The 12,718-nt window shown below is 42.4% G+C and overlaps 1 protein-coding gene across 1 annotated transcript; it reads right to left on the bottom strand.

Annotated features, from left to right (window-relative positions):
* Positions 1-1,211: 1,211 nt before the first annotated feature.
* On the bottom strand, positions 1,212-10,664 carry LOC110486813 (E3 SUMO-protein ligase CBX4). Its single transcript, XM_036941537.1, has 5 exons — positions 10,316-10,664; positions 10,173-10,216; positions 9,221-9,286; positions 6,483-6,549; positions 1,212-4,987 (listed from the first exon to the last, which is right to left on the bottom strand). The coding sequence occupies exons 1-5, from the start codon at positions 10,658-10,660 to the stop codon at positions 3,554-3,556; spliced, it is 1,956 nt and encodes a 651-aa protein (XP_036797432.1). The 5' UTR covers positions 10,661-10,664; the 3' UTR covers positions 1,212-3,553.
* Between the last annotated feature and the right edge of the window lie 2,054 nt (positions 10,665-12,718).

Genomic DNA, 12,718 nt, shown 5'->3' with positions numbered 1-12,718 from the left:
TTCCAGGTATGTGCGCTTTTTTTCAACTGCATTCGAATCCATAATTTGGGTTGTCAATCAATTGGGCTTTGGGAGTTACTGTAGGCTACGATGCACATCTAAATAGAGTTAAGCATACATCTCAAATGGTCATTATGGAAACCCTAGATACAGTTGACAAATGTATAACTCTCACAGCACGTCTCCCACCAAAAGACAAGGCAACCTGACGCATCTCACGGCCATTATATAGGCCGAATTATGAATAGATCGACTGCATGCTCATTAGACGAGCCTACTGGATAGGCCAAGGTTATGCGTGTGGGGGGAAAAGAACAAGCGAAGTCGAGGTCTACCACCCCATGACAGAACTTACCAGAAGGACAAATCTTTTATGTAGTCAGACCAAGACACATTGCTGAAACGGCACGTGAGTTTGTAAAAGCCTCAGTTGTGTTCTTACAAAAATGGAGTGAGTGTGGGAATACGTCAGTTGTAGCCTACATCAAACAGCCTACAAATGTGCAGCTGTGCGTGCGTCTTATTCAAAGTTCATGTAAAAGACGTGAGACTTGGTTGATAGAAGTGAAAGTCTAATAGAGGTCTTCCTTCCCATTCTACAAAGCCTTCTACAAGAGGTATCACAATGTGATATTGCACAAGACCCTCACCCTCCCTCTATGTGGTAGTTCTGATTACATTCCTGCCAAGGGTCAAGCTGTCTCGCTCCAACAGAAAAATAACCCATCAGTAAGTAGTAATAACACAAGTGCCCAGTAGTTATTTAACAGTTATTTACCAGTTATTTAAGACAGAAGGCCCTTTGTTCTGGATTGTATATGTGCTTATGTAACTTCATATGTGGTTCCATTCAGAGGTCACATTATTACCAACATTAATGTTTTTTAAAGGAAAGTTAGCCATTTTTGTCAAGTTGAAAACACAAAATGTGGTCGGCAGCCAAGGCCTAAATATTAACTTTAGTTTCCAAATAAAGAACATCACATGGCATATAAGTAGAATAAGGTGAATAATTATTTAAAAAAAAATATATATATATAATATTTTTTGGGGTAGTTGAAGGCAATTATAATGGCTGTTACAATATGCCAGTCTAAAAATAAAATATTTTTTCCCATACTGACTGAAATAATACTTCAATTCATTTGCCTTAAGAACTGAATGTCATGCACAGTATGTCCCCATAGCAGGCCAAAGTCAGACAATGTCAGAAAAAGGTCAGTTCTCTTGCTTTATTGTAAAACATAACATAGCTGTGCCAACAGTACTAATTCCAGCCCCTCCCCATCGGAACACACCTTAAAACAATGATTTTGCCTTTGAACCAACAAGTGCAGGGAAATGTAACCTGGCTCCAACAAATCAATGGTAACCAAAAGGATTCAAAACGTTACAAAGTTGTGCTAAATGATGTACAGACAGGTATAAGATGTTCCACCTCTAATGCAGAGGGCATCTAAGTGAGCTTAGTTTTTGACAGCAAAATAATCATGATAATAAATAATATCTATTTAATCATTATCATCATAACAATCATATGTAAATCCATAATCTGTGATTTTCTTTCTTGCTTTGCATTCAGTGTGCATCGAAGGCAATTTAGACTGTAATGTAGGTTACATCCAACAAGGTTTCAACGACAGAAGAAACAACTCTAACTTTAGCAGCAATATCAAAAGAGCTTGTGCTCATTGGATCATGTGTGTTAGGATCAAAATATCAGCCTCTAAACATAAGCGACTCACAATTAGCTTTTCTATTTTGCACAGAGATGGGTGTTAGGAAACACTGAAAATACACATGTATGACTTGTAACCCAGGTAGCTTCGATAAGCTAAAGACAAAGAAGTTATACATGTCAATCTATCAGGCCTTTGTAAAGCAAGCGTCAAGTTAAGATGAATGCCCCTACTGTATGTGTGAGATGCAGAGGAGGCTGGTGGGAGGAGCTATAGGAGGACAGTCATTATAATGGATGGGATGGAATTAATGGAATGGAGTCAAACATGTGGTTTCCATATGTTTGATATGTTTGACTCCAATCCATTTATTCCACTCCAGCCATTACGATAAGCCTTTCCTACCAGCCTCCTCTGGAGAAAAATGTCACCCTGTCATAAGGTCAACTTAAATGCAAAAATAGTCCTACATAGACCTGCCACAAATAGTTCTGCATAGACCTGCCACAAATAGTCCTACATAGACCTGCTGTATGGGCTTAGTAGACCATCTGTGGGGTCTTCACCCATGCAATACATCAACCTAATTAGGGTCACAAGTCAATTAATCAGAAATTATCTTAAAGGAAAAATGACTCAGTTGATAAATGAAAACTCTGGTCATCATTACTCACCTCTGAGAGCTAATTTCTTAAATTGTTTGCCTTCCTGCCACCGTGCAATTCAATAGTGCAAGTTATATTATACACTTTGTTTTCTCAAAAGGAAAACATGCAATGTAGCAGCTCATGGCTAAGATTGACAGGGTTTGCTGAAACCGGTGTTCAGTTAGTTGAAATATATGTGTGTAACTCTATTTTTCAAACGAGAGCATTGGAGGATTTGTCGGAAGTTTGCTTCAATCTCATGTCAGAGTACACCCCTCGGTGAAACGGGGTCTGTATGATGTTGCTGTGGGTGCCCGGCACACCCAACATTCATATTTGCATTTCTTCTTCCATTCATTTCTCCTGCACTCACAAACAATAACAAAACTCACCAACATGAAATATGACACAGTAGCCTCAGACTGAGCACACCTGGCTGGAGGGGATTGTAAAACAATGGAAATACGTATAAATCATATGGAGAATACATATACAGTACATAGTACAAATGAATATACACACATAGGTGAATGCAATGAAGTGCTTTTAAACGGATCTTTGATCACCATAGTTACTCAACATCATCTACTTATGGACCAAAATAACCGCCATTATTAAGTAGAACATACTGTATGTATAAAACGGCTTACATCTCAGGCTAAACTCTTAGGGAAAAAAAGGTGCTATCTAGAACCTAAAAGGGTCATTCGGCTGTCTACATAGGAGAACCCTTTGTAGGACTCTTTTCGGTACTAGGTAGAACCCTTTTGGTTCCAGGTAGAACCCTTTTGGGTTCGATGTAGAACCCTTTCCACACAGGGTTCTACATGGAACACAAAAGGGTTCTACTTGGAACCAGAAAGGGTTCTCATATGGCGACAGACAAAAAAAACTTTTCAAACCCTTTTTTCTAAGATTGTATATGTTTGGTATATACCATCAAGCCACAACAGCAAAAGCTATTCTATATGACTTGATATTTCATAATGGACATTTCACTAGTAATTAACATCCACCTGAATGCAGTCACTGAAATCCATGAGGGCACTTTCTTGGCAACCACATTACCGAAGAGTTGAAGTATAAAACATTGTAAGAAATGTATTGATTTTGAATTATAAATTATAAATCTCCATATGTACAAATCTTCACGTTTATTTTTACATATACACATATTGATAAAGCCGTCAAATCAGTAGTCCTCTGTTTCGATAGGTCCAGGGACTGTTAAACAGAAACGTATTCCTTAAAAGTGACCGTGAGACAGTTCGTGGTGATGTCAGTGATGACAATGTTGCCCATAAAAGGAGAGAACATTAAGACAGACTCTTCTTTAGCCTCCTCTGTTGTTGTTGTTGCTGTTGTTGTTGTCGTTGTTGTTGTCTCTGACTCCTGTACCACTGCAGTTGGATCCTTATGCTCCGGTTCTGGCTCTGGCTCAGGTTCAGGTTGCTTTCTGGTTCTAGAACAGCTAAGATCCATAGGTTCTTCCTGACTGATGCTGGTGTCCGTAATCTCATACCCATACCCGCTACTGCTGCTCCGGCGGGGGACAATGAGGTGGAGGTCCATGGGTTTGTCCTGGGGCGGAGTGGGCACAGCACTGGGGACACTGATGCTCCTGGAGCTCAGAAACGTTTTACACGCGCCCCTGTCCTCCTCGGGGTGGGAGAGCTTGCGTTTGCGGTCGTTATTTGTGGTGGGGAGTGTCCGTGTCTGGTCCATAGGGCTAGGGGTGGGGAGGCTAGTATCCATCGCCCAGGGGGAAGGGGTTGGGTTGGTGGTTAGCTGTAGGGGGTGATCATCCGGTAAGTCCGCCTGGCCCCTCGCAACCTCTGTGTTGTATTCCTCAGCCGTGCTGGGCGATGGTTTGGAGAAATGTCCGTCTTCTGGAGAGCGTTTCTTGGGATGCTCAGCGGCCGGCGTGGAACTGGCATTACAGATCTCTTTAGGGACATTGGTGGTTCCCTGTACCTTGGACATGTCTGACTGCTCAGCGTGTTGAGGTTTCTCTTCTCCAGTCAAGTCTGAAGAGTGTTTACCCTTGGCCGCCCCAGCCTTGTTGCCGTCCATGTACTTGCTCATGACGATGACAATGCGTCCATTCTTGTTCTTGTTCTTGATGATCTTCATCTTGCTGCTGACAGCACTGGGTAGGGCTGCCTCCTTTGGGCTGGGCTTCAGGGCGCATTCGCTCTCAGCCTCGTTGACACGCACCGCTGCTTTCTTCATCTCCACCACCGTCACGTCTTTGACTTTGCTCAGGCAGCCCGTGTTTTTGTCGCGAACCCATTTCTGCTGCAGTGCCGGTGGCAGGTTCCACCCAGGGTTGGGATTGGTGGGCGGACTGGGTTCCTGACCTTTGACCATGTCTTTGGGCCTGGTGGACTGGGTGTTGTACATATTAGGGTCAGGCTGGTAGTGGTGGTGTTTCTTGCTGTTGAGCTGATAGAATAACTTCTTCTTCCCGTTGCCCAGCTGGTCCGCTGAGACTTCCTGTTTGCTGGGCTGGTACTGGTGGTGCTTCTTGCTGTTCAGCTGGTACTGTTGGGGCTGGGAGCGGTGCGTCTGGATCGGGTCTGACCTGAGGTAGTTCTCGGCCTCTGGAGACGTCTCCTCAAATCCAGCAGGGATGCTGGATCTCCGTGCAAACGAGGGAAGCTGAAAAAGTCGGAAGACAATGGAAGGTTATTATTCTGAAAAATGTAGGCACTCCTTTCATCTTTTATTGTTCGGGTTTAACTGATGAGGGAAATAGAAAAGGCAAAAGATAACCAACAGAAATCTATCCTAAGTCTACATTTATGCTATGTTGCTTCTCATAACTAGTCCTTAGCCGTAGCCAGCAATCCAATCCAATTCAAAAGGACATTATAAATCCCCTCAAGGGTAATTCAAGACATTGTCGGAGCACAAGAATACAATATCATTGCATAAATTATCCACATACTGTAAGCCTAAATGCAACACACAGGCCTTGGCTAATGGCTACATTTGTACATTGGGATTCAGATGTTATCGGAACATTACATTCTAGTTCTTGGCTAACCTGGCATAAAGGACACAGACAACCGATCTATAACTTTGTGTGAGGAGAGCATCCAGTCAGTGCTCTCGGTCTGGGATTCCTTCCTCCATCTTCTCAGATCCCTCCCCCCTCTTTCCCTCTCCACTTCCCATGCATGACCCACCCCCCAGGCCATGAGAATGCTATTTCAGAAAGGGGAGGAAGACGCTATGTCTGTGACCTCAGGGTCACTTAGGTGCCACTAGACATGTCACGCATGATCCTTGATGTCAAACCACGTGTGGTTGTAGCAAAGTGGTGTGTCTCTTAAAGGCCCACTTTGTACAGACATTTTTGAGGATTGTCTATCCTTGCATCCATATCTATGAACTTGAGAGTGGTTACATTTCTCCAGCCTTATCCGTCAGCTTTGTAGCAAACTAAGTGGCAGGGCTGCCATTTTGTTGTTTTTCAAATGAAGTGGGTCTTTCAGGGCTTGACTACTCGTAGTAATAAACACAGTGGCACTAAATCACTAGCCTTTTGTAATTAAATCTGGCTCCAAGTGTGTTCTTACAAAATACTCAACCTCAGGGAACTGTGAACTATGTTCTGTTATTCTTTCACTTCTGCTTTGAATAATTCTAGAAAAGGCACATTTTAGAGCTAACAAATTGCTCGCGTGAAAATGGAATGGCATACCAAATTTCCCATAGGCAACATGGTTATTCATTTGGGGAGGAGAAAATAACACTTGTAAAATCTTAAAAGGGAAACAGCCATTTGCACATGTGGCTATTAGCATAAAATAAAATGAATGCGCTCAAGCAATACTTCCAGAGCCTGAGGCAACAAACTGGGTTTCATGATGAGTGTGTAGGTCAGACCAGCTGGAGGGCCCCATACCTCTCTCTCTCTTTCCTAATGCAAATCTACTCAAAATAACCACAGATATAATGACAGGGATCTCCAAAACACCTGACACTGGTGTGTTACAGGAACTTCTGCTCTCTCTCTCTCTCTCTCTCTCTCTGCTGTTCAGTGGCATGGCAACAGAATGGCTGACTGAAATTCCTGTTATTTCTAAACAAATGGAACTATTAAACATAAAAACAATATGGACAATAAGGCGGGGATGATGATCGTTACCTGGACTAAGAGATGTTTTGGTTTTGGTCCACGTTTACGATATCCCATCAACTGTTCCTGTCTCTCTCTGTAAAAGATGATGAAACAAACATATATTTACCATGAGGGTGGAGGTTGGCAGGAAACATCATCTTGTGTCATCAAAAGATGTTTGACGTATTACATACTGGTAGCTTTACAAAATATTAATGAACTGTACACATTGACAGATGTGCACAAACAGAACTAAGTTTGCAAATATATCTCTCTATTGGTCTTATTAATAATTCCGTAGCATCTCTAGACCAATTTATTTTTGAAATAATCTCTTCAAGGTCAAAAGTGGAATTCTGATTTTGAAGGCTAATGAAGACCCGTGTGTGACATGCTGCAAAGCATTCTGGTCTGTCTGTATTTGCATAACTCTCTCCATAGTAATATGCCCATCATTCCATATTCTCATTATAATGAAGGATTTCAATTAGTTCTACAGCAGGGGGAGAATCTCCCCCTCTCTTCCACATCCTCTCCCACCGCCAGTCCTTACACCTCCCTATGGTTCTGTCACAGTCAAATCCTAATTAGGGTCACATGGTGTGTATGAAATTGAATAAATACAAGGTTGAAGTAGGGTTTACTGAAAATGAAATAACTGCAGCACAACAGCATCTACACTGCATAAAGATTAGGTGACAAGGTGTGTATGAAATTGAATAAATACAAGGTTGAAGTAAGGTTTACTGAAAATGAAATAACTGCAGCACAACAGCATCTACCCTGCATAAGGATTAGGTGAACACAATGGTCTATTATTAACTATGCGCATTTGAATATATTGGGTTGTATTCCGGAGTAAATTACACTCACTGAATAAATGAATTTATAACTAGATTCCAGAGAACTGTAGCCTACCAAGAATAACATTATATTTGTTTGGGTTTACAAAACTCTTCCCACAAAAAGAAGAGAGAGAGCTGTGCAGGACGTTATTATTCTGTTGTGATCATATGCACAGTCATGTCCATATGAAATAATAGCTCCCTGGTTGAGGCCTTAAGTCATAACATTCTCATAAATATGACCCACTAGCCCAATGGCAGCTGGACTCGACGCACCCGCACCGCATTAGCGCATGTGGCTAACACACAGCATTAATGTAGTAGGTATTCTATGCTACGGTATGAATGTTTAAGCAAAACACTGAGCAAACCCGTGATGACACGACCAGTCCCCGTGAACTTTCTGCACCATAAAGCAATAACGTGGTGTGATTTTACACCGGAGACGTCCAGCGAAGCAACCTCCCTTTATAGAAGATTTGGCAATTACAACCTCCCATGTCGATTCCCCTCCCCCATCCCCCGGGACCAGAGCAGAGCGAGCCGAACACACAGGCCTGCTCCTTCCCTCCCCACACAGCGCAGAGGCAGCGCTCTGAGACCGACCGTCCAGCCGACACAGACAAGGCCGCCGGGGGACTGGAGAATATGAGGTCGCCAACTGGAAATGCCGGAGAGCAGTGGATGTCAATTACGGTTTCCATAAATGTGATACCCATCCCCCGTACTTTAGGCTTTCAGCTTTCTATGCATCTCCCTGTCCCCACACCGACTTGAAGCACGGAGTGGTGGTGGTGGCCTTTGGGGCGGGTAGCCTAGGTTATCCAGTGGGTGAGAGAGACCAGCCGCCTGCACCACGCAATGCTGTTGTGATACGTTGTTGGAGTGAAATGATTGCGACATATGTGGTCATTAACGCAATCGAGTATGCATGACATTGCATGTGATTTAGGCTATTTGTGAATTTGCGGCGCAAAATTGTTTAAGCCCTATAGGCTTTCGCACAGACATGATACTTTTATGCAGCCTTGCTTATAATCAACTCTTATAGATACTCCAAAGGTTTTAGCTATTACAAAGAGTATTCCGATCAATAGTTATGAAATAAAATGTGGTTTAAAATATCCCATTGCGTTTGAATGTAGCCAAACGATAGGCCTAATCATTCGTCGCCTGAATCTTAAAGCTAATTGTTGAAATCAGCCCATGTTTCTGACTACACAAGAGTGGTTTTGTCATTATAAGGACTTTCACAATGACATATTCATGAATTGACTCACAGGGACCAGACTATCAAAATAGTATTAGGCCTATATGCGCAAATTCGTCGTTCATTCACAATAGCATCCCAGCGCTGTTATTTCCTCCAAAACTGGCTCACTTTTGACAGCAGCCCAAGTCTTCGATTGTAATAGGCTACACAATGGGGCCGTAAGAGGGTAAATTAGGCCAATAGGAAGATTGCTAATGAAGGATATTGACTTTATACATATATTTACACAGTTTATTGATGGACAACCTCACACCGAATGTCTAATTACAACATCTTCCTCCGTTTATTTTTCTCACGTTTATTTTATTTTGTAGCAGTTCTTTGCATAGGACTAGCCTACATTAACTGCCATGCCGTGGATCATGGACTCATTGAGACCCAGACCTTGACAACAACCCATGGAATAGTCTAGGCTATTAAAATGCAGAATGCAGAATTTAATCCTAAAACTATGCACACGTGCGTGTATCTAATCAATCCATAAACGTGTCTTTGGAGTTCTCCCAACATTCAAACACATCCCCCCATGGGAGGCGGTGTGGTGTATGAATAACATGCGCTGCTATACCCACCGCCCCCCTCCTCTCGTGACCATATAAGGTCACGACTCAACTCGAGGCTGCTAGGCCATATCCAAGGTCTCTCACCTGTTTTGGAACGCCACGAGAAGGCGCGGGTCAAGGATGTTTTCCTCGGGTTCCCATGTGTTGTATCTGTAGAAAGAACAGAAAACAATATGTAATTCATGTTGAGAAAAACAACATAGGCTATTCCCTTTTACAATATAGAGGCTAAGGTTGTCTCAATATATTATAGGTTATTTTTTTTAACCTTTATTTAACTAGGCAAGTCAGTTAAGAACAAATTCTTATTTTCAATGACGGCCTAGGAACAGTGGGTTAACTACCTGTTCAGGGACAGAACGACAGATTTGTACCTTGTCAGTTTATGAATTACATACTATCCTTGACTCTAGCCCACAACGTCGTTACAGTAGTCTTCATGCGTAAAGTAGCGTATACACCAGCAGGTTCCAAAAATGTGTTATAGCCTACTAATGGGTTCATCTCTTGGATGATTCACTATGTCTGGCAAGGGAAGACAATTCCAAAACCAATACGGATCATGCCTGCCATAGTAAATAACCCTGGGTATGTCTCAAGTAGGCTACGCGAGAGAGAGAGCAGTACACCATTCAAAAGACAGGGTAGGGTCCCTGCTCTATCCAAACGCGAACGGTATAAGACCAATACTCTTTGCACTGTGCACCGAGTTACAGTCGGCCATTTTAACACCACTGTCTCGTAAATTCGCTGGCAGTGCAGAAATAATTAAAACGGGATTACATGGCTGTGCCTACCCCCTTCCCTCGCATAAATTAGTGAAGGCATCCGTATCGTTCTCCCTCTCTTTCTCGCTGGCTTTCTCGCTCCCCTCTATCTCTATTTAGCTCGCGCGCGCGTCCCCGTAGCTGCCTTTCGAGCGAGGATTTTTTTGTTGAAAAACAAAATCGGTTGCTGCCTGCAAAATCCACATATGGGTACTATCGTGTGTCCGAGCATTTAAAATCATATGAGCAATACAATGTTTCACACTTACTTGGGAGACCACCCTCTCCACTTTACCAGGTATTCTATTTTGCCCTGTAGGAGAAGGGAGAAAGAGAGAGATTTGGTGAGAAAACCGATAACATTCTAATTGAGCTCAACGCTATTGAAATGTGCATTGGAGAGAAGTTTTACCTTCCGAATGCGCTTCTTTTCGATACCCTCCACCGCAAAGACGTGCTCTCCTGCGGCAGGTAGCTCCATTCTGGCTTGAATCCGTTTGAAGCGAACGAACGTTGAAATACGTTGATGCCTTCGTTCACTCGGTGCGTTCTCTCCTTTGGTAATTTTCCAGTTATAAGAAACCAAACTGTAATCCCTCCACCACTCCTCTCTCTCGCTCCTTCTCGCTCGCTCTGTCGCTCTCTTGCCCTCTCCTCTCTCTCTCTCACACACACACTCTCGCTGGGTCCTGGCTCGAAGGCAGTAAGCAGAAAGATATCCACAGTCCACACTAGTGAGGCTGCAAGAACACTTCATGCAATAGCCAGGCACATGACGTCAGAGCGAAGAGGGGGAGGTGAAAGGCAGAGGTTTGTACCCGCTCCGTGTGTGTGGAGCAGAGTTGGGCTGCAAGAGACATGCAGCTATGGAAATGATAATCCATTACTGTATAATTTACATCCACGAGCAAACCATACCTTTGTTGACTAAATAAGTATCCTATACCAGGTTCATTCGATCTGCACAATATGTATGTTGAATTGGAATCTTCCAATGCCATTTAGAAAAATAAAATACAAAAATGTAGTTTGAGAACATGTTTCATGTTTAGGACTTTTCAGAGGTGTATAACAACATGCTACTGATGCTTTATAGTCTATTTTCCCAAAAAATTATACTTGGCAATTTGTATCATCAACTTGCTGGGAATAGAAAGGAATTGAACAGAATATAATATAAGACGCAGGTGCAAAGTGTTCTCCGAATGTTAGGCACATAAGAGCCTGTCGATACGATGATCGTGTCTGTAAATGTAATAGATACATTATGCAATGGTTTCAAGAATTGCTAATCAAAATACGTTATGAAAGAGTTTTCATAATGAAGCCTAAGAGCCGAAATTGGTCAGTGGGACAACACGTGTCAACCTTCAGATTAATGTAAACGTGTTGTTGTGGATGCTGAAAATGTTAATAATAACTTTACTATATTCAAAGGGAAATTGGGTCATATTTTAAGGTTTCCTAAAGAAATGGGCACAATTCAATGAAGAGGGGCATTCAGTGGGCATTGGTTTAATGCGACCCCAGTAGGCTAGGCTATGCGTCATGTTCTTCAACGACGACCATAAACTGCCTATTGACTTTACCTTTTGACTTTCATGATCATACTCAATGCAGTAGCCTGCTTGAATTATTTAAAATGTGGAGAGCCTATCGGTTATGAGGTTACCAAATATCTAGGTCATGCACTAGGCTACTCTACACCGAAACCACTTTCGTATGCTCCGGTCGTTCACAAATGCCATTTGAACATTGATAGACATCAGACGACTGCTGTAATCGATATTTTGCGTAACTTTAGGCTTATATTAGCCATATATGGCTAAATGTGCTCTCTAAAATGTAACTCAATAATATTTCAATAGGCTATTAAAATGCATGTGCAGAAAGATACGAGCTATAGTAAAGCAACTTCATATGCTACCCTGCTGTGTCGGGTACTACTTCATTTAATAGTTGTGCCATTAATATTTAAGCTACTCGTTTGTAGGAAATTAATGATTGATTAGACGACCGATAACACCATTGCGCATTTGGTGTATATGCCGCAATGGTGACACATTTTGATCAGGTCTACCTCGAAACGATTAGACGAGGGGTAAATCGAGAAGTCAACACCAAAATGCCAAGTATTCTAGCTGATACATAAAGCGTTTCCCTCTCAACTATAATTCAGCACCACAAGGGTTAATGCACGATCTTCCATAGAGCGGCAACCGCCAGCCTATTGCAACCAGGCACGATACAGCGCTGCCCTTCCTTATAAGGTAATGGATAGAAACGAGTGTAATATCACACCGTGTAATAATTAAAAGCCATATTTCACACTCGAAATACATACTGGGCGACGTCCTGATACCGCCTGCCGTAAAAGCGCTCGTGAAAACGACGGATTTGGATCATATTCACGGTTTTCATTTGCCCTTCAACTGCGGTCAGAGAGCGAATACGCCCTGCTCCCTTAGCAACAGCATTCGGAGCGAAATACAATTTAACTGGGACTATAGAGCCAATACAGCCCGTAATTAAATGTCATAGGTAGCGCTCACGTTTTTCTATCGTTTGCGAATTTCCTGTCTTATTAGTTAAGCGTTTTAGAAACGAAATGCATGGCTGGAGGCAACATGAAGCCGTGGAGTGAAGACGATATCTATCATTTATAGGTGTTATTTTCAATGGCTGTTAAATTGTATATAGTAGTAGGCTCATTCCCCTTCCATGAAGTGATATTAGTAGGGATGATTTTATGACACATTGAAGGGATCATTCATTTTTCATTGGCTGCTCCTGACGCAGCCATTCTGCAATGCTG

Source organism: Oncorhynchus mykiss, chromosome 13, assembly GCF_013265735.2.
Source record: "Oncorhynchus mykiss isolate Arlee chromosome 13, USDA_OmykA_1.1, whole genome shotgun sequence".
NCBI classification, from domain to species: Eukaryota; Metazoa; Chordata; class Actinopteri; order Salmoniformes; family Salmonidae; genus Oncorhynchus; species Oncorhynchus mykiss.
The sequence above is the reverse complement of the archived record's forward strand: the minus strand, read 5'-3'. Positions and strand labels throughout refer to the sequence as shown.

Bases quoted from the DNA above. Each gene is read 5' to 3' on its own strand.
- LOC110486813 (XM_036941537.1), bottom strand. From the start codon at position 10,660: ATGAAGTGTTCTTGCAGCCTCACTAGTGTGGACTGTGGATATCTTTCT. The intron at 10,217-10,315 runs GTAAAACTTCTC...CTTCTCCTACAG, and splicing joins AAAAGAAGCGCATTCGGAAG to GGCAAAATAGAATACCTGGT. The intron at 4,988-6,482 runs GTAACGATCATC...CGACTTTTTCAG, and splicing joins CAAAACATCTCTTAGTCCAG to CTTCCCTCGTTTGCACGGAG.